Source organism: Haliaeetus albicilla, chromosome 7 (assembly GCF_947461875.1).
Source record: "Haliaeetus albicilla chromosome 7, bHalAlb1.1, whole genome shotgun sequence".
NCBI classification, from domain to species: domain Eukaryota; kingdom Metazoa; phylum Chordata; class Aves; order Accipitriformes; family Accipitridae; genus Haliaeetus; species Haliaeetus albicilla.
Genome location: NC_091489.1, coordinates 43,302,599 through 43,323,626, shown reverse-complemented (window position 1 = coordinate 43,323,626; position 21,028 = coordinate 43,302,599). Strand labels below are relative to the sequence as shown.

The 21,028-nt window shown below is 43.5% G+C and overlaps 1 protein-coding gene and 2 long non-coding RNA genes across 3 annotated transcripts; all 3 read left to right on the top strand.

Annotated features, from left to right (window-relative positions):
• Positions 1 to 2,174: 2,174 nt before the first annotated feature.
• Positions 2,175 to 3,460, top strand: LOC138685889 (uncharacterized). The gene is made up of 3 exons (XR_011325264.1): positions 2,175 to 2,262; positions 2,676 to 2,864; positions 3,375 to 3,460. It is a non-coding gene; the product is annotated as an uncharacterized lncRNA (long non-coding RNA).
• An 8,836-nt stretch (positions 3,461 to 12,296) lies between these two features.
• LOC138685888 (uncharacterized) lies at positions 12,297 to 13,779 on the top strand. Its single transcript, XR_011325263.1, has 3 exons — positions 12,297 to 12,426; positions 12,976 to 13,200; positions 13,644 to 13,779. It is a non-coding gene; the product is annotated as an uncharacterized lncRNA (long non-coding RNA).
• Positions 13,780 to 16,193: 2,414 nt separating this feature from the next.
• Positions 16,194 to 20,729, top strand: LOC104318332 (multiple epidermal growth factor-like domains protein 10). Its single transcript, XM_069786135.1, has 8 exons — positions 16,194 to 16,300; positions 16,982 to 17,164; positions 17,268 to 17,462; positions 17,964 to 18,112; positions 19,301 to 19,469; positions 20,036 to 20,170; positions 20,269 to 20,412; positions 20,502 to 20,729. The coding sequence occupies exons 2-8, from the start codon at positions 17,048 to 17,050 to the stop codon at positions 20,727 to 20,729; spliced, it is 1,137 nt and encodes a 378-aa protein (XP_069642236.1). The 5' UTR covers positions 16,194 to 16,300; positions 16,982 to 17,047.
• Positions 20,730 to 21,028: the final 299 nt, after the last annotated feature.

The following is a 21,028-nucleotide window of genomic DNA, read 5'->3' as shown; positions in this document are numbered from 1 at the left end:
TGATGTGAAGAGACTTCCTAAAGAGGGATGGGTAAAATTGCCTTTACTGTGTAGCCTGGATAACTGAAGTAGAGAAAGAAGAAGTATCTTGGTTGAGATTACACAGCAGTACAGTACCTCCTTCATCCCTTGGCTCTTTCCATCAGACTGTGCTGTTTGCACTCTCTTGAAAACTTAGGTCTTCAACTTTCTGGTAAACAAAATGTGACCTTTTCAAACGATGATATCAAGACATGGAAAAGGCTCTCTGCTGCCTACAGAGGGTAGTTGGTTTAGTTTGATAAAGCGTCTGAAATTGGGATTTCCCCCAGAATTTTGTGCTCAGAGTATTTACCTAGAAATCTTAAAGGAACAGATTTTCATTCTGGAAGAGAAATCTTTCTTTAATTTTAACCACCAAAACTTAAGAATTAATGTGATAAAGGACAGGGAAATAGTGTTGATGAATGGAAAACGCAGGAAGTCAGGTTTATTTCCAGTTTTGGTGCACTCTGTGGCTTTGAGAAGTCAGCTAGTTCATGTAACTGTAACAGGAATAATGATAACAAGGAGTTTATTTGACTCTGGAACATGAGATTTTTTGGTTCTTAACAAGACGGGCTTAGAGTATTTCCTGTTTCTTTTTTGGTCACTACACTGCTGGGATGCTGTGTCCCATTCATAAATACCACTTTTCTATAAAGGCAAAGCATTGTTCTTAATAGTAAAAATGATTGTATTAATAGTACTAGTGCTATTAACACCAGTGACAAAATTGTGCAGATGTTACATTATGGTGTAATAATAACTGGTCGTTTAACTTGGAGTCTTGAATTTTTGTTCATTGTACCTTAAATTTATTTTTTTTGTTTTCTTTTAGGGACCTCTTCTCTCTCGCCAGATTGCGGCATAGACTGCCAGACCTACTGTCTCATAGACTGCAGACAGGGACATTACTACACAGCTGGCAACTGCTTGGAATGTCCAACGGGTTTCTAGTAAGCCTCCTTCCTTCCCTTCTCCTCGGCAATTATGGTCCTGCAATAAAAAAGTTAAACATTTGGGACATCATTTTTACGTTCAGAATATTCTGAGAGTTATCTAGTAATGCAGATCAGGAGGTGGGGCACAAAGCGTAGTGCCAGTCCCTTATAGATAAATATTCAGCTGACCAGGAAAAACACGACTTTTGTCTTAAAACGCCATCCGGGGCTTTCTGCAGCAGTTGACACTCACAGTTCCCCTCGAAGTCAACAGGAGTGATTCTTCTTCAGCACAACAGTCTCAGTAAAATGTGTGACAGTCTTTGTGGGCAACGTACAAAACCCCATTCCCTTTAAGATTGCTTAGGACAGATTTTGTGTAGCGTGTCTTTTGTGTAGTGTGTATTTGGGAGGGGCAGGAACATTATTTGTATTTTAGCAGCAGCAAAAATTAGGCTGATTTTCAGCTCAGAGGAAAGAACACAAGGTGTCTTTGGCCCCCAGTGCAGGGAATCTTCCCCTGGAAAATTCATTCTGTGTCCTGGCTACTTACTTACTGATGTGCCAGTCAGAAAATGTGATGAAAGCTGGGCACAGAATGATAACCTGAGAACAGAGAAGGCTGGGTACAAAGAACGGTGAGTTGCAGGGGGTAGGTGGTTGCTTTCCAGAGGTGCTGAACCCAGCACACAGACTGCCAGCCGGCCTGGCTGTGTTGCAAGCAAGACCTCAATGAGCCACTTTTGGTTGGAAAGCTGTCCTAAACTCTGGTGTATCATTGCTGGCATGCTCTGTCTTCCTCGGAAGAAAATCATTAAGACGTCTTTCTCTGCCACACATGGCTCGCTTTAAATGAAAGTAGAAATGCTCACTGTGGAGTTTTCAGACACAATCTCAAACCAGATTAATACAGGTTTTGTACAAACTGTCTTGAACCCTAAGGTCAGGTTGCCACATCTTGTACTGCAAGTTCTGTCCTTGCGTGTGCAATCCAAGTGATGCACCTTGAGCTCCTATATATGTGTTAGCACTCTCTGCGTTTCTGGAGGGATGTGATCTGAATCCGTGCTTTTGTGGCTAAAAGCATTTGTTTGAGCAGTTGGTGAGGGGGATGTTCCTGTATCTACACAACACCCATACTGGCTGGTAGGGGCTGGAATTCCCAGAGAAGTGGAAAAATTTAATTTTTTAACTTCGTTATTTTTGATCCAGTTGCCCTGGGGGTCAAGCAGCCCCAAGGAAATGCCCACTGGGAACAGCCAATGAACTTACTGCTCAAGCAGACATCACAGCTTGCCAGGTAAGTTGAAGGACAGGGAAGAGATCAAGGATGTGAAGTAGTACTTTTTGCCTCTACTACCATGTATTTTGAATCATCTGATTTCAGGCCTCTTTGCAGATTTTGTAGTCTGCTTTGGAATTTTTCAGGAAATCCTTGCGTTGAGTTTGGCTCTAATTTGGCTCAGAGAAGGCAGGTTGTCCCTCCAGGTAGACAGCAAGCAGCACTCCCTCCATGCATTGTTTATGCCACTCACAGTAAAAAGTGTATGTTGGGACCGCTCAAGAGTACATAGGCCAGATTTTGAAAACGTTCCAATGTTCCATCCTTTCTTTCTAGCTCTTGAGCTGAGGATGTCTAAAACTGCAGTTTTACATTATTCATACAAAGAATATGTTTCTGTGGATCTGATGCTCTTTGTGATCTCACTGCAGGTTTGTCCCAATGGCTATCTCAGCCTAGAGAGTGGAGCTGGGTGCCGTGCGTGTCCAGATGGCTATTCATGCGATCCACGTAGTGGCGTGCAGAGGAGCTGTGGTCCTGGTCAGTATTCGCTGGAGGGAGAGTTGGAGTGTCAGGAATGTCCAGAGAGATATGTCTGCCCAGATGGACGGAGCAGACAGGTACTGAACGAGCATGTTACTCTCCAAGGGCAAATTTTCATTCTTCTGGACAGGCAGGGCCTGAACATGAATGTGTTGTCAGAAGAAGACAGGCTTCCCTGGTTTAATAGTAGGATACAGACTTTTCTTCATCAAAGAAAAGCATTCAAAACACTTCAGTGGTATAGTAGATCTAAGACCTTCCACAAGTGGCCTGTATTAAGAGAAATAAATATTTCTCATCTAAATTCTGAGAATGTTAGTGCTCAGGTTATCTGCCACCACTAAAACCCTCAGCTGAGGGCTCAGAGAAGCTTGGAGTTTGAAGTACCATTTTTGCTTCTAGAAATTGTCCCTGCAGAATAGAGCTGAAGCAGTGCTGGGAAGGCAGGAGAGGGCAGAGAAGGAGGAAGCATGAGATGGAATGCAGTACTGGGCTTTTTCCTGACTCGGGTTTGCCTGGGACACAGCTTTGGGCAGCAATGGCCATCAGACCTTCTGGTGGTATGAATTTGTGTTTCTTCCCCTTAGCGTTGTTTGGCCGGTCAGCAGCCAAATCCAAGCCGCACTCATTGTGTAACCTGCGCTCCTGGTTCTTTCTCAACTGAAGACACTCTCCTATGCCAGCCCTGCCCAGCAGGTAAGTACATCTCACAAGTGTCTTCTGTAGTCATTCAAACATAGAACTTAAGGCGGCTGAAATGACACTTTTCTCTGGTAAAACTTAGCTGGCAGTATTGGAACAGAGATAGGCTCCTTGTGTCACAGTAAAACTGGAGGTTAAAAAATAATTCCTGAGATAAAGCAGATGCCATTCTGAAGAGTTCATGAAAAGCAGAGAATGAAAATGAGAGAAGACTGAGAATCACAGTTGGTTTTGATAGTCATCGCACTTGCTGGATTTATGGGTGAGGCCCAGCTGATACAGCCTTGGGACATAAACTACTATGTCCAAATGTGCAAGTGTTGCTGAGTAACGAGGGAAGCTTTTGCTTCCTCTTCCCACACAGAAAGCAGCTCTCTCGCGCTGTGATTTTTAACTGATCATCTGTAAAACTGATTCGCACGCAGTTATAGCTTTCTCCACTTTAGGACCTCGATTCACTGGCCATCACAAATACCCATTTATAGTGGGTGCTGTAGGCATGAGGAATCAAATAAGGGCACGCTGTGGTTTTCTTACCCAATTTCTCTTTGTGCTTGATACTCTCAAAGAAATCCAAATAAGCCCACGTTTAGGAATTTGCAGTGTGTTGTCTTTGGGGCTGTCACAAATTCCTCACTGAGATGCTGATGCAGAATTAGGAAGCAGGGGAACAGACTAGGAGGGACTAGGGTTTTGTTGCAAAACAATTAACTTTGAAATTGACAGGTGTGGAATGTCATTTCATGTGATTAATTAGCCAAAAACATCCATCAAAGGAAATGGAGTAACTTGGGAAGCCACCTTAAGGTACATTCTGTGAGTGTTTGCTATTTGGGAATAATCCCGATACAGCAACCCAAACCTTTGTATTTGCCCAGGCGGTAACCTGCCACTCTTCAGTGAGAGTGCAGGTTAAGCTGTTCTAGTACTGAATGGCCACTTGGTATAGTTTCCCCATAAAGAGAGAGTTTTCTGCAGCATTAAAATCCTGGCATGTGCCTTATACATCCCAGAGAATGAGTATAAGCCTAGTGAGGATTTGGTAGCCCAAGGTTAGCTTTCTGTTGCGCTTGTTTCCTGTGATAAGATGTGGTGCTTTGTTATCCCTCTGAGGCCCTCCGGGTGAACTCTTTTCCATTCTATAATACAGTACTTGGTAATAGGAAAAGTTTGGTGCTGCAGGTAGGAGCGATATTACCAATAATTCCCTCCACATGCCCTCAGACTTTAATTCATGTTTCTTAGCCCACCTGAACCCTAGGAAAAACGCCTTATAGGGAGAGCATGGTGTAGCTGTCAATTTGTAAAAGGATATGTAATGTCACTACAGGAATGCAGTTTGCAAGCTGCAGTCCTACCAAGCTTTTCTCCCTCCTGTAAGCCCTGTACTGCATGTGAAGATGAACTATTTAATGAACAGCTCCAGGTGCCTCCTGCAGAGTTACTAAACTCAGTAACTTGATTCTTATGTCTGTAATTAGAATCCCTCTTACTAAATAATGAAGAGTTCCTGTACTCTGGGTACCTTATGCGTTGTCCAGTAGAAGGAGAAACGGAGTACCTAAAAAGAGATCGTGCCTAGACCATGATCTCGGTAGTTTCAATCCAGTTATAATACATAGGTGAGAGAATAGAACAGAGAATTTCTCTTATTTCCAGTGCTTGGGTTTAGGTATGAATAGCAAATAATTTTTCTCTCGCAAGGTCAGTCACACATGGGAAGTAATGGTGGTTTGTGGATGCTTATCATATTACACTTATGATTTGCTGTGCTCTATAGAGGGCCAGGGAACTAACTGAGGCTCTGTAAAAAAAAAAAAATAAAAAAAATCAGGAAACACTGGCTTTTTTGCACTTAACCAAGTATTTATAAATTGTACTTACCAAATGCTTGAACAAGTGAACAGACACGGGCGTGTTACAGCATGGAGTTTAGAATGACATATTTGCTACTGTATTATTATTGTTTATAGTGCAAGATCAGCCAAAAGCTGCAGTCAGGTTTCACCTCCATCAACCACAAAACCTGGAGAGAGCAAGTGAAAATCTCCAAGTAGATGATCAACAGGTTAAATATATGCAGAGTATCTCATGCTGAAATTCAATGCTTCCGTGTTAAAATTAGTCCCGCTTGTGTTCTTAAGTATGAATAAGTCATCCAGCCCAACTGCAAAGCCCTTGGATGATAAGAAGTTTGAATACCGTCACAAGCAGGAGAGGCTTGAGGATTCCCAGCGTTCTTTTTCACGGTTTGACTGACTTTAATTATATATAATCTGTGTACTTAGTATTGCGTGCATGTGAATGAAGCATCATTGCTATGCTGATACATAGCAATATATTTCAACACAGCAGTGGCAAGTCCGTGCCACACAGTTAAATCTTGCCCGCCCGCCCCCCCGCCACTCTTCAAATATCCATCTGGAGATTAGTAAACCACTTGATAATCAAGTTCTACAAAATCTTAAGTTGGAAGGAATAATTCATTCTAGCTGGATAGGAGCATTTCATTGCTAAATGTGCAACTGGCAGAAGAATTTTAAGATGGTGTATTGAACTGGGGAGGCCAATGTTGTCCTTAAAGCAGTAGCAGGAATACTTTGGCTCGTCTTTTAAACTCCATGGTCTTGAAGAGAGCAGAAGAGTTGGAGTAGCAAGAGAGAACAAGTAACTCTTAACAATGCTAACTAATAAAACTAACTTGGATATTTAGCTTGAAATTTCATTGTATGTTTTGAATTTAAAAATGCCGTGACATATTAAACATTTGAATTTTCTCTGCCAACTCAGTTTTATAAAAGGAAGAAACATTTTTAGATGGGAAATTCATGAGAATTTATTTTTCAAATCTTGTCAGAATTTCCAAACCTGAAAGATTTGGGCTATCTGTAATGTGCTGATTTTAAATAAAGTGACCTGCTGTTTTCTTCCATTGATTGTGTCCAGGCATCTCTGCTTATATTGCAGAACCAAGCAATTTATAGTCTTCACAGCACCTTTGTTTGTATTCCTGAAATGAAAATGTTTTTGGAAAAAAACCCAGTCAATCATTTAAATGACAGCCTTCAACAAACAAGAGCTGACTGAAATGCTATGGAAATTCTAGATCTCAAGGAAAATGTTCATTCAAAATTAAGCAAACCCAGAAAAAAATGTAAAATTTCATAATGCACCCCCCCCTTTTTTTTTTTTTTGCAACTTACCAGAAATGCTTAAAATGATTTGCAAACTTGAATATTTGAAGTTTGAAAATGTTACTGACTTTCAGAACTTTGTTTTCATTTTCTGTTGGCTAGCTTTAGTAGAAAGCAATGCTCCCGGACTTCTGCCCTGTGTTTCTTCAGCTTTGTCTTTTCTCAGTGTAAACACAGCAAAACCCTTTGTCTGTCTAATGCAGCGACCTTTTGAAAGTTCAAGTGCTTCAAACATCATAAATTGTCTTTTCTGGAGCAGGTTCCCTTGCTTCTTCCAGATAGCCCTTGTCCCCAGTGCAGGACAATTTAGTTGCTGACATATATTGACTTAGTAAAAGGTTTGGAATTGGAGGGACAGACAGACATGAATGGGTGAGGCTTATCCATCTTTGACTTCACCTATTACTTGATTTTGCTTACTGCTGTGAAAGACTTTTTTGAAACGCAGCCTACTAGAATGGCCTCCTCTCCGTTCCTTTAAATGGTTCTGGCATCTTACTACCATTAGGTGTAAAACGCTGTTAATGTGTAGGTAAAGAAAGTGCACTTACCGGCCAGCCATCCTGTGCAGGTTCTAGGCTGTTTTCATCAGTAGTGGACCAGCTTACCAGGGACCATCCTGGACTTTGCTGCTTTTGAGCACACGAAGCTTAAACAGCCTCTGGGAAACTGTGTAGTGCTGTATCGCCAAACACATATTTTATTTTAGGACACTACTACCATCTTAGCTTTGCCTTGAGCTTGTGCTAATGAATCTTTTTAATTGGACAGTGTCTTAGCCTAGACTGAATAGCATGCTGACACAACTGGTTCCCCTGTTTTTACTTTGGAGGTGGTTTGTATCCTGCCGGATCAGAGCACATTCATGTCTGCCTTCAGGGTGCAAGGTTCATACACCCTGATATGATTTAGCCAGCAAATATTTGTGCTTTCCCGTTTTTCCCCACAACACGCACACACGTGTCAGCATGCAAGAGACCCATCGCCACTCTACTCTAAATCCAAGTTGTCCAGAATGTCATTTCTGAACCAGATATTTTCTTCTTCTCTATAGGTCACTTCTGTTCCAATGGCCTTGCAGTCCCTCCGTGCGCAGCAGGGAGTTTCAAGCCCAAAGAGGGACTTCATACACCCAGCAGCAGCTCCTCGTGCTTGCCAGGTCTGTACCATGAAAGATCTTCATTTTGGACAGTGGGGGTAATAATTCTCACTGTAAATCACATTGTTAAGTACATTCTCACAAAGGGGCTGGCAGTTACAGTACTTATTTACTAATCTCTGGCTCGGGCAGTACTAGAGCTGGATGAAAGGAACACCTGTGCAATCTCCTATGAGTCACCAGACTTGTGTTGAAGCATTCAGGAATTACAAAGCTGTTGCATCCAGAGGTGCTTACTATCCACTTATTTCATTGGGACTGCCTTTATGGGTATGGACCCTGGTATTTAGATATCTGCCCTACGCAGAGATTTCAAAGAAGTTGCAATGGAGGGAAAAGGTGGTTACTGTACTTTTGGTAGAAGGAAAGAAAGTCAAGGAGCAATTTGAAATTATGTGCTAAAGTCATCCAACAGGTCAGTTGTGAAGCCGAAGTCAGCAACTGGCCTGCTGTTAAAGCTTAAGGAAGAAACTTTTTATGATGAGGGTGGTGAAACACTGGCACAGGTTGCCCAGAGAGAGGTGGTAGATGCCCCATTCCTGGAAACATTCAAGGTCAGGTTGGACGGGGCTCTGAGCAACCTGATCTAGTTGAAGATGTCCCTGCTCATTGCAGGGGGGTTTGGACTAGATGACCTTTAAAGGTCCCTTCCAACCCAGACCGTTCTATGATTCTTATTCAATGCGTCAGCTTTGCATGCGGGACACTTTTTAGCACTGTTAGTCAACTTTGAGGAGATGTGCTATGCTGTAACACAGTCTCACTTTCAAGCTCTTTTATGAGTGGAACAGAGGAGTAACATAATTGAAGTAAGTTGACCATACATATTCTCTTTGGGAAAGGGGTTCTTTCTTTGTATGTGTTTGAATCAATCACAATAGTCCCTGGCCCGCTTTTGCAGCAAGGGGAAATTGGGTTACAGATTAGGCAAAACTTTTTTTATTATAACAGTAAAAAAGCACTGGAATTTATACTTTCAGAAGCTGTAGAAGCCCTGCCCTTAAGAGTTTTTCAAGTGCTAAGTAGATGAAGCAGCGTGTAATGTTCTGAAATGCATGCAAGGAGGTAGGCACAAGGCTTCCACAGATTTCCAGCTCTATTTTCTGTGATGTTTCCTTCTAAATATTTTTGGTTTGATTTGGTTTTCTAAATCAGTAGAACTTAGTTTTGCATGTGGTAGGGCTGAGTCACACTAATGATTGGGAAACCTGTTGGAAGTGACTAGATTTTGCAATTTAGTAATGGATAAATTAATTTAAAAGGACATAATAATAGAGCTTTGCTAAAGTCTTCTCTGCTGCTAAATCTTTGCTTAGACAGGGAGAGGGAGACCTGGCTTTCTGCTACAGTAATCACATGTTGCTGAGGCCAGCTCTATCTGTTTTTGAACATTTCCGATATCTCCGTGTGTCTCTCAGTGGTATAAAAAAACTGCCTCTCTCTCCTTAACAGTGCTATACAAATGGGAAAATAGAGTCGGGGGAGATTCAGGGAATGAGCTTGGTTCACTAAAGTAAACTTTGGCCCAAGTCCAGAACGTTTTGTCCAGGGTCACAAATCACCAGGTGCACTGCTGGGAGCAGAAACCTAGAGCTCAGTTGCTCAGTCCCCCTTTACATCTACTGGGCTCTTCCCCTCAGAGAGGTAAATGTGCTAAGAAAATAATTATCTCCTTCAAATCAAGCCATACATTTTTCTATTTGATCATTTCTTTTCTAGCGAATGACTCAGCTGCTAAAGCGTCTTGACTGTTGAATGATTTTTTTTTTTACTCACCAGCTAAGTCTAGGAAATTGCTGCTTTCCGCCCACTTCTGAAATTAAAACCAGAAGTGCATTTACATGGTGCAGCAAGGTACAAACCTCACACCTCATCAAGACAGCAAAATTCAAGAGACAGGGCCAGCGGCACCCGAACAAATGCTGTAGAAGCTGCAGAGTAAATTAGAGTTTAAAAACTCTTTCAGTTTAATAATGTAAGCTGTTACGCTATGCCTGTACTGCTTTATATAATGATGTTGTCAACTCTCCTAAGGAACACTTGGCAAAGGTAGGACAACGCCTGCTGCAAAATAGGCAGGGGACACGTGAATAAATGGTGACAAGCCATAACAGATTTCAAGTATACTACCATGAGGGAGATATGGCTCGTGTGGTATTAGCCTGTGTCCACCATCTGCAGTACAGCGTGTGAAGTGTGACATACCCCTCAGTGAAACCAACTTTGCCTGCATCACATCTATTGCACAGCAAGTACATGGACTAGGCTGGTCCTGCAGAATAGATAATATGCTGTAAATCTGTGCCCTCATTGATCTGCTATAAAACGTCCAGGCAGCCACGCTATTAAGTCCGTTCTAAACTCCAAAGGGAAGCATCATCTCCAGAAAGTCAGGCAAGAACTGGAAATTTTATGTCCCTATAGTCAAGTCACATAGATTCTGGTTATATAAAATGCCAGTCCCGCTGGATTTGCTGGGGGTGCAAATCCACATCATGAAGCTTTTGACAGCTTAAGGCAATTTTTAAAGAGTCCCACAACTCCATGAGGTTGCAGCCCCCCTCAGGTGTGTTGATTCAGTTGCTGTGCTCAGAGCTGTGGAATTTTATAGTTTTGAGAAATTCAAATCTTGTCGTACTGAGGTTTTTGAACCTTGTGTTCATCCATGCCATGTGCAGTAAATGTAAGGGGAAAATAATAAGCTTTTTCTGAGGGGTGGGAATGAGCAACTGGGTGGAAGGCAGGGGGAGAGATGACCCTTAAACTTGCTTTGCGCTCTGAGGAATCCTAATCTGGACCTGCACCATCAGTCCGTGGAGAGGAAAGCCTAGTAGATTTTAATAAATCCTGATCATTCTGGGGGTGCTGTAAGGCTCTATTCCAGCCTGCAGAGGCACATACACACTAGTGTATGCCTGAGCCTTGCCTTGACAAGCATTTGGAAGGGAGCTAGGGGTTCAACCTGGAAGTACTCCAGGGAGCCATTATCAGCAGCCAGAGTTTTCTCTTCCTCCTGAATTGCTCTGTTTGCTTTGTGCTGTTGAAAGGCCTGACTCAGGAGGATAGCAACTTCTCCTGGGCTAAGTTTGTGTTTCCTTTTCACCAAGTTAAACGTTTGGGGACATTTTGTAATGAAATACACTCTCTGAACGTGGTAACGCCAGTAAGGGATTGTTGTTTTATTATGTATTGATGTTACTAGTGTTCCTTTAAGTTACAATGCAAGCATCTTTTGTTTAACATGCGGGATTTTAGAGATGATCACGGCTTGAACTGGTTGTCATTCAAGCAGGTATCCATGTGTTTGTACTGAGAATATCTCCAGTCTGCGAAACCCGTTCATCTCTCTTTGTATTCAGAACGCAAACATGGAAACAGCTCAGCTTTCATGGAAACCCCAGGCTTTCTTTACAGTTGAGGCCTAAGCATTGTGATTATTAAACATACCTGCATCTGAGTGTGTTGTAAGGCTGATACTTTTGTTTATTTTTTAATGTATCTCATTCCGTGTATTATCAGCTCAGAGCACAGTCCAGATGGTTTTACCGCTTCCGTGAGCCACTCAACTGCAGTAACATTCAGCTAATCCAATACCACCACCTTCTGGCTTTGGAGTAACTTTATTGTTGGTATGAATGAACCTCCATCATACTTTCTTGCTGTAGGTGAAAGCAAAGGAATCGTATTTCATAGGACCCTCTGTTTTGTCAGCAGGTCACGCTCTCTTTGGGACCTTAAATGTCTTATCTCTCTTTAGGAATTGGATTGTGTTTGAAGTGCCCTGCTGGGTATTTCTGTCCTGCTGGAGCAAGTTATCCAGTCCCATGCCAGCCAGGTACATACAATCCTCTCCAAGGACAGGATGAAGCTGCTGATTGCAGAGCCTGCCCAGCAGGGAGAGCTTGTACTCAGGCTGGCTTAGCCCAGCCTGATGCAGAGTGCTTACCAGGGTAAGCCTTGTTGTTTTCTGTGCTTCTATCTGTGTCTGTGCATATATTTCACCTCTGTTGTTTTTGCTTTGTGCATAGGGCTGTGCAGGTGGCATCCTTTGCTATGTCAAGATTTTATTGCAGTTTCTGGTAAATCGGTGTGGCATAGACTGTTCTGGTGGAAGGCACTGCTGCCTGCTATTGCGACAGGATAGGTGGTAAAAAGAGACAAGAATGAAGCTGGGCCACACGTCCCATGGTTATGAACAAAGCGACCTGGCTGAATAACCTGCTTTTCTTTTGGTGAAAAATGTATGACAAAACTAGTCCACTTACAGTGTTTCATTTTTGGTATTTCTGCATTATCAGTTTTCAGTTACATTGCTGTCAGCCACAGCATCAAGTGCTTCAGCTTTTTCCCAGCTGCAGCATTCATCCTAATATTATGGTAGGGCACAGAGTTTGTCTCCCTCTTGCATCAAAACATTTGTCCCAGCTAGCCTGCTGTGTTCTGTTAGGTATGTGTGCCCAGCGGGGTCATCCAGCCCTCATTTTCCCAGCAACGCCTGTCCTCCAGGAACATTTGGCAATGACTTCAGCCTCTTTGATAAGTCCCAGTGTGAAACGTGCCCCGCTGGATTCGTCTGTGTGAGAGGTAGGTGGCTTTATGATAAAGTGAACTGTGTTCTTTGGTACCCCTTATCACAGAGCCCACTAGTAAGTACTACACTAGGTCAGTGAGGTATCACAATGATGGTAAATGGGAAGAAGTTGCCCTGCAGAGACTGCTGTGCCCACTGGATAAGTTGATTTTAATCTTACTCTGAAATTTCTTCTTTATGCCACCCATGATTACTGTTTTAACTTCATGACCTGGAAGCAGCCAGTTTTTACAGTCTTCAAAATTTTTAGCTTATTGATGGCTTCTTCACTTTAATGTCTATGCTAGCTTTGGACAGGGGCACCATGCAGGATACTTGAGTAGAAGAATAATTGCTTTAGTAACCGGTTCTGTGATAGAGCCTCTCATCGACAGAGGAAGTAATTATTGTTATTAAGGCACAAAGGCACAAAATGAGGAGAAGACTTAACTTGGGGTTATCCAGCAGTGCTGAAAACAGAATGAGGGAACTGAATTGTGTGAAGCCAGTATGCTACCTATTAGCCTACATTGCTTCTCTTAAATTTGTCATTGTGTTTACAGGAACAGGTGGGAAACAGAAGCCTCCCACTCCATGCCCAGTTGGTCACTACTGCCCACCAGGCACAAAGCACCCAATGCAGCACAAGTGTGCCCCAGGCACCTGGAGCAATAGGACAAGCCTGACCTCGGAAGAGGAGTGCTTTCCGTGCCCTGCCGGCTGGTTTTGTGTAGGAGGAGCCCCTGTCCCTACTGGGATGTGCAGCTCAGGGCACTACTGCCCTCAAGGTAGGCAGCTTTTTGCAGGAATGAAGGAGGTTTAGTTTATTTCTGTCTTCAGAAACTTTATCAGCGTTATTTTTTGCATCAAAGTATTTCAGTGTGGAGCTGGATAGCAAACTGTCCATTCTGTATAGTCATACTTTAAATCTATACGGTTTGAACTGAGCATGTTGGTGCCATTATTTTTTTTTCCCTTAATTTGCAAAGAATTAAAATGCACAATCAAGTGTCTGGTACAAGCCCAATTCTAAATTTGAAACTTTCTGCAAAGATTCTGCGGTATGTACTAAATTATGATATTTTTTGTTGTTGTTCTCAGCACTGTGAGCAGTCATTTTTATATATATGAATATGTATTTACATGTAACTCATGTACATACTTAATAGCAATGAAGAACAGGGGGCTGTATTAAGAATTAGCATAGTTCTCTCCTCTTTTTTTTGGAAAGGTACGTGGAGGGGCACACAGTACCCCTGTCCTGCAGGAACTTACAGTACCAGGCTGGGAAATGGCAGAGTGGAAGATTGTGCTGCCTGCCCCGCAGGAGCTTTCTGCACCAGTGGGACCTCCAAGCCAGTTCTATGTCCAGTGTAAGTACACTACACATGCTGCAGTAGTTGTGCAGGTACAAAAGAAAATATTTCTACACAGCATTTCAGAACATTTCTGATTTTAAGTAATACCTTTCTGCACCAGAAATGTTAGTGAGTTCCTTTCACCTTGCTTGTTACTGGGTGGTCCAGGCAAGTTTCTTCTGAATCGGGCAGTTTCTTGGCTCCAGAAACACTAGATTTCCTCTATACCAAAGACTGAGAATGCAGACCAGAGGTGCACTGTCCTTTTCTTGGTCACTTTGCTGCTGTTTGTGACTCTCCCTTCTGCTGTATTTTCTCCTGCAGAGGAACTTATCGCATGGAACATGCCGCAAAAGTGGCTGCAGACTGCATCCCTTGTCCTGGAGGGTATTACTGCCCTGAGCTTGGCACTGTTACTCCTCAAACATGTGGTGCTGGCAACTTTTCAGTAAGTAGCAATAATTTTATCCTGTCATCTGTTCAGTGTAAGGACTGAATTTTGGCAGAAAAGGAAGCTTCAAGGGGAGGTTGAGGCTTTGAGTGCCTCAGAGAAGGAGCCCATCTCCTTGCATGATGAGTCTGAGTATTTGGGGTGATTGTGTACTGTGCTTCAAATAATAGCAGCCACCTGTGCTGACCCTACAAGTAAGGAGTGAAAGCGCTAGTCCAGAGAAGTCACTGGGAATATTCCTATGCAATCAGGTTTGGAGCTGCTCCAGACATGATGCTAGAAGTATTTATCACATGTGCAATACTGGTCCTGCTGTTATTCCCACACCAGAGGCTTGCAGTAGCACTCCAAGTACATCTGTCACATGTCTGGCCATAGGTAGTTGGGTAGATACTTTGGGGTTTTGTGATGTATTTTACCCTGGCAGAAAGCGGACACCTGTATTTAATTCCTGCTCAAAAGGAAGTATTTGATTGCAATGGAGCTAGACTATCACTTGGCTTTGGAAGGTAGAACAACAAGATGGAGCTACAGAGGGGAACAGTGATGGCACAACTATTCTCACAAGCAGGTGCTAAGGCCTGTTTCTTTTTTATTTGCCCCAAAACTGTAATGAATAATTCTAGTGGTAATTGCCACGTTTCCCCATTGATGGGAAATGGGCTTGTCACTCCTGTCAAATGATCCCAGTATCCCTGTCCAGGCAAGTTCTCTATCGCTGCATGAATTTGGTAGTTATCACTGGAACCCTTAATTAAGTTTGGAGTGGAGGTAAATGGAGATTTATGTATGGCAAATAGACCTAGATTATTTTTTGTTTGCACTTTAGAGTTCAGTGTAACAAAGAAAGATGAGGGAACGTGTCTGTGTTTTTCTCTGCTCCTGCTGGTAAAGGGTGTTGGGTTGACTGTTCTGAGGATCAGAACTTTTTGTATGGATAATCCACAGGCAGTGACGGGGCCTGCTTCTTATTTGTGAAACACGGGCTTTCTTGCCTGCGTGGTGAATACACTGAATTGCATGCTGTTTGTTGTTCATAGGTTAGGTTAGGTGGAATTTTTAAAGGAAGCTCTTTGTGCTTCCGGTAGCATTACTGAACATAACAGGGAATGTTTTATAAGAGCAGGGTCCTGTCATTGGCTCCCGAGGGCAATGTCTTGGCTCAGTGGCCGCGTTTTTGTGGACTGTTTTTGTTTACTGATAGGGTCTGCTGTAGAGTTGGTTGCATTCGTTTCCTTTGTTCTGTGCCTCAACACAGCTTGCCAAATGTGCAAGGATTCTTTTGCTCTCTAGAAGTGGAACCATGTGCCTTTCATGTTGTAGGACCAAGGTTCAGCCTCCTGCTTGCCGTGTCTTGTTGGACATTACTGTGCTAGTGAGAACACTAGCCGGGAAGTGATGCTCCTTGCTATGATTTGCCCAGCGGGTCTCCTGTGCCCAGAAGGACAGGCAGTTGTTCCTGATGCCAGTGCAAATGCCTGCCCAAGAGGATACTACTGTCCTCAGGGAGATACTGTAAGTGAATCTGCTTTGGTCCTTGGGATTCACTGTTCTCTCATCAAGTCGGCTGTACAGTTACAGTCTGCACTGGGATTGGGATTAGTCTTGCTATGGGAGCCTTTCCTAATAATTTTTTTTTTTTACTGATTTCTGTACTCTTCTGGTGTTCGCAGATCTTAGCAGTATTTGCCCTACATAAAACTGTTCATAATATTGGGATAACGTTTTCTGAGATGGTGTATTCAATACAGAGGATTGGATCCGCGTTCTATTATACCATCTTGTCAGCATTCGCACCAGATTCCTAGTGTTGCTTTTCAGTGTTTGTTCCCAGTTACGGGGAAGGATTATTTTCACAGCTTCAGCTTCTGGGTGTTTGGCTTGTGGGATGCAGCAGTCATAGTAGTATGTTGAAGACCCATTTTTCTATTTCATTTCAAGGGCTTGCATGCTAAGCCTTGCCCCAGCGGGACCTATGGTGAGCAGAAGGGTCTAAGCAGTGCTGATGAATGCCTACTGTGCCCTGCAGGGAAGTACTGCTACAGAGATGGGATTGAGCCTCTAGGAATTCCCCACCCTGTAAGTATAGCCCAGGTTCTCCTGCCTTTCCCGCCCCACCCCCCACCACCACCCCCCCCCCAAAGGCTGCAATTGTTAATGGAGCAAGCTTAATGCATGTTTTCTGTCTTTACTTAGCCTTCTGGCTGTCAGTGCAGGCTATGAAAGAGAGTTCAAAGGTCAGGAATTGGTGCTGCTCTTCTCTAATGAGTTTTGGGATCTTTCATTGCGATTGTCTTGTCTCTGGAAAGAGTGAACTCTTCAAATATTAATAGCTGTTAAAAGAAGAAGCCTCTATTAAGAGTAAGAAATGCAGTTGGATTCTCTTCCACTTGGATGAATCCACACTTTTATTTAAGAACAAGGTAATAGCTCTTATCCCGGTTACAGCTCTTCCAAGCGCAGAAGAGCATTTTCTGCGCAACTGTATAGGCAACATGTAGGACCTGTCTCAATGACAAGATTTTACCTTAAAAAAAATCTCACCTAAAATAATTATCCTACATGGTCAAAACTTTACTGGTAAGACTGTGAATTCCCTTCCTTCCCTTCTTTTCTGCTCCGTTTTCTTGCAGTAAAAAAATGCCAGGTTATTCAAATTGTCGATGAAGCTTGTATCTTTCTGTGTTGAATCTTAACAGATTCTTCTTCCCTGCTCCAAAGAAGACAAAGCCATGCCTGACTGTGTATTTTGCTTTCCAGACGGGGGATTGCCCACCCGGCTACAACTGTCCTCCAGGGACTGGATTCCCTTTCTCCTTCCCCTGTATGCCAGGCTTCTTCTGGGATAATTCCAGTGTAGAGGGTGAAGATGCTTGCAAACCATGTCCACCTGGGTACTACTGTGACTCTCTGGCCATGTTGGAGCCCAAACCTTGCCCAGCGGTAAGTTGTTCTTTCGCGGTTATCTAATGGAAGAAGCTGGTCTGTGGAAGTCTATTTAATAGAAGAGCCTTAAATGCTGTATTAAGCTGGCTTTGTTTTGCAGGGCTTTTACTGTGTCAAAGGCAGCTCTAAACCTGAACCTTGCCCAGAGGGTACATACAGTAACAAGAAGGGGCTGTCTGGACCCTCGGAGTGCAGCCCCTGTGGCCGTGGTTTCTACTGTGCTGCTCCAGGACAGACTGGGCCAAGTGGTCCCTGTGAGGCTGGATTCTACTGCCAGGGCAGGGCCCTGACTCCAGTAAGTCACGTGGCAAGGTTTTCTTCTTCTTATCTAATTGTGCTCCACTGTGGGGGTTTTTTTCCCACTGTGGTGCTTTTTGTCAACCCAGTGACTTCCAGAGTCGCAATTTGGTACTGCTCACGCTCAAATTTATGGCGTAAGGACCGCTCATGCTGCCCTCAAAGGGAGTGTAACCACATCATATTTTTCCCTCTCAACACTAACAGCCCCTTAATTAAAAATGCAGCCAGGTGAAAAGGCTACAGGTGAAAAGTTCAGTGGGTGTGAATCGCAGTGGGGTTGCTAGTGTAACAATGTCATCCATATTTATTCTTTTTGCGTTTGCTACATTTCCCTTAAGTAGGTGTTGTCTGTTTTCTGTACAACAGAGTATGTCTCTTGTTTTTCTTTTCTTTATTGCCTTGGGCCCAAATCAGTATGATGCCTTTAAATATTTTAACGCCGTTTACTCCTTCTTTTTTTTTTTTTTTTTTTGAATGATGCCTTTTCCAATTTCAGTTGCCCACAGATGGCGTGACAGGAAACATGTGCCCTGCTGGGGCATACTGCCCAGCCGGCTCTCCCTCACCTATTCCCTGTCCTCCAGGAACTTACAGCAATGTGAGTGGGTTGAGAAGCCTCCGTGAGTGCTTGGACTGCCCACCTGGGTGAGTATCATCTTTGGAGAATACAGCTGAGTTCTGTCCCATTGCAAAGGGATTGTTCAACCCCCAGGTTTGTTACCAGAGCAGCCCATCCTTACCTTCAGCCCTCTTACAGAGGAGTTCCCTCTGTTCCCAAGGCCCTAGTACAAATGCACAACCTGCATTCTCCATGGCTACATACCTGTATCAGTAGATTTACAATAAGGAATTTGAATTGTCTGAGTTGTCCCCCAGCTTTTAGTGTTCCCTGGCTTCTGTCAAGACTCATTATGTCTGTAGTGCAGGATGGCTTGACCTAGCAGCTCTTGCTTAAACGTCCTCATTAATACTGATGGGGTAGTCCTTTTTATGTTACCAGATAGTATAATTCACCACCTTGTTGCATTCCTTTTAATGACACAAAATTACACAACTGATTCTGAAGGAAATGTATGGATTGTGGTGGCTTTCACCTGTCCATGAGTGTGCATTGAGTATGTGCAGCTTGTTAAGGCCGGCGAGGGACAGTCTGGCTTTCAGGTGATCATATCTTCATGCTGGCATGACAAATGGTGCGTGCAAGATCATCTGGGGCTTAGTGGCACAAAACTCGTAATTTTTATGCTTTACTGTGAAGAAGGAGATCAGCTGGGTTGGAGTCGTAGATCTCCATGCGGTGGAATCCAAAGCTCTGAGAGAATCCACAGTCAAAGAACTGTCTCTCTTTTTTACTTTTACTTCAGTCTGTTTTCCCAGGAGAGGTAGGCAGGAAAGCAGAGCAAGAGACTGCTCTGGAATTCATATTCTGTCTGGAAGTTGGAGGGAATGACATCAAAGTTCCTTCCTTTATATACATTTTTAGCCCAAAGTTGCAGAGAAGGTTTGAAGAAAACCAACATTTGGGTGTTTGTGTGATCTTTATTCAGAAGTATATGCAGAAGCCACTCCCTGACTGTAGAGGGGAGAATTCTTCCCAGGATAAAGCTACTGAACCTGAGAGGTTATGGTCTTTAAAAAGCATGTGTGAGAAGTGATGCATATCGTCTGTAACTCCCTTTTGAGGCCTGTAAGCAAACAGGAACCATGTCTCTAAGATTCCAGGTAGACTGCAGGGATATTTTTTTTTTTTTTTTTTTTTTTTGTATCGGGACTGTGCTATCGAGTGACAAAAGGAACTATTGCTACCCGAGGTTTTTGTTTTTCCTCACATAGCCTGTATTGTGATGGGACAAGTAACCAAGCTCCCTCGGGACCATGTGAACCTGGCTACTTCTGTACAGGAGGTGCCAAAAGCGCTCTTCAGCAAGTGGTGATGGAGGGGCATTATTCTTTAACAGGAGCTTTCAAGCCAGAGCCATGTCCTCTTGGCAGCTTCCAGCCTGTAAGTATGTTAGTATACACCGTGTAATATACCTGTGAGGTCATCAGAGCCCCTGGAAGCTGTAAAGTGTGTGAATAGAAATTCATGAGGTGTTTGCAAGTGGTCAGCTTAAAAAAAGAGGGACTTGGGTTTTATCTGAAGTTGGGTGATCACCATCTCCTTTGTGGAACTCTATGCAGAGCTAAAAAGGTTTGTGTCAGGACATCAGATCCATCAGTACAGCACTCCTGTTTATAGCTCATTTGGCAGTTTTTCTTCAGTTTTCTTGCATAGTACATATTTAGAAGTGGGCTGAGGAGGCTTTAGCCTAGCATAGGTGAATTAACATGTGCGTGTGCCTTACTGCTGTATTAGATCAGACCCGAGCCTGCCACTTCTTTAGTGGTGCAAGGTGCTGTTTGGATAACACAAATCTGTTGCATTTGGACTGCAGTTCATTTGCTTCGGGGTGTTTATTCTGTAGTAGGAAGTTTCTGGGAGTTGGTAGAATGTGCAAAGTTTATTTATTCACATAGTAAGCAGTAATACCCCACATCTGCAAGGTTCTTTCTGTGTTCCCTCGTTAGGGCCGTGGTCAGTCTCTTTGTAGGGACTGTCCAGAGGGTACGTTCTGCAATGAGCCGGGCCTGGCTGCACCCCAGGATTGTCCCAAAGGGCATTTTTGCTTGCCTGGAAGTTCCTTGCCTCTCCCGTGTCCAGCGGTAAGAATCAAATATGGACTTGTTTTTCAAGTAGTAGTTTTCAGCAGGCTCCCAATCCCTTGGCAGGGGGCATTCACTGGTTCTCTCTCTTTGTGCAGGGAAGTTACACAGATGTAGTCAGGGCAGGTTCATGCAAGCCCTGCCCAGCAGGCATGTACTGCAGCGTGGCTGGTCTGACTGAGCCAGAAGGATATTGCCAGCCAGGATATTACTGCATGCAAGGTTCCAGCACCTCCTCACCTGTGAGTACTGAGTAACTTGCATTGCTTCAGACCTTTTGGCACTACAAAAGCTTTCATAAACCATATTAATTTTATTTTCCCTGCTTCAGATGGGTCTTCCGTTTGGAGATCTTTGCCCACAAGGACATTATTGCCCTGCTGGCACAACACACCCAAAAGAGATGCCGTGCCCTGCTGGGACCTGGAACGGACAGAGAGGAGCCCAGGATGCCACTTGGTGTCTGCCTTGTGCCCCTGGGTTTTTCTGCAATATGTCTGGCCAAGATGCTCCTGCAGGACTGTGTGCACAAGGTGAGACAAAGCCAGAACTTCTTTAGCTACTCAGAAATTCAGGGTTTTTTGAATGGGAGACAGGACTCAAGTGCTTTCTGCTTTAAGGCTATTACTGCACAGGAAGAACAAAGACTGCAAAGCCGGAGGATGGTATCACGGGAGATCTCTGTCCTCAAGGACATTTCTGCCGTGCAGGCTCAGCAGCACCTTCTCCCTGCCCCAGTGGAGAATACAGTAATGCAACAGGTGAGGAACTGGATCTTTACAACTTCAGTGTGACTTGGGGGAGATAGAAACACAGATTGTGTTTTTTGTCTGTATCCAAGAACGTCTTGATAGCTGG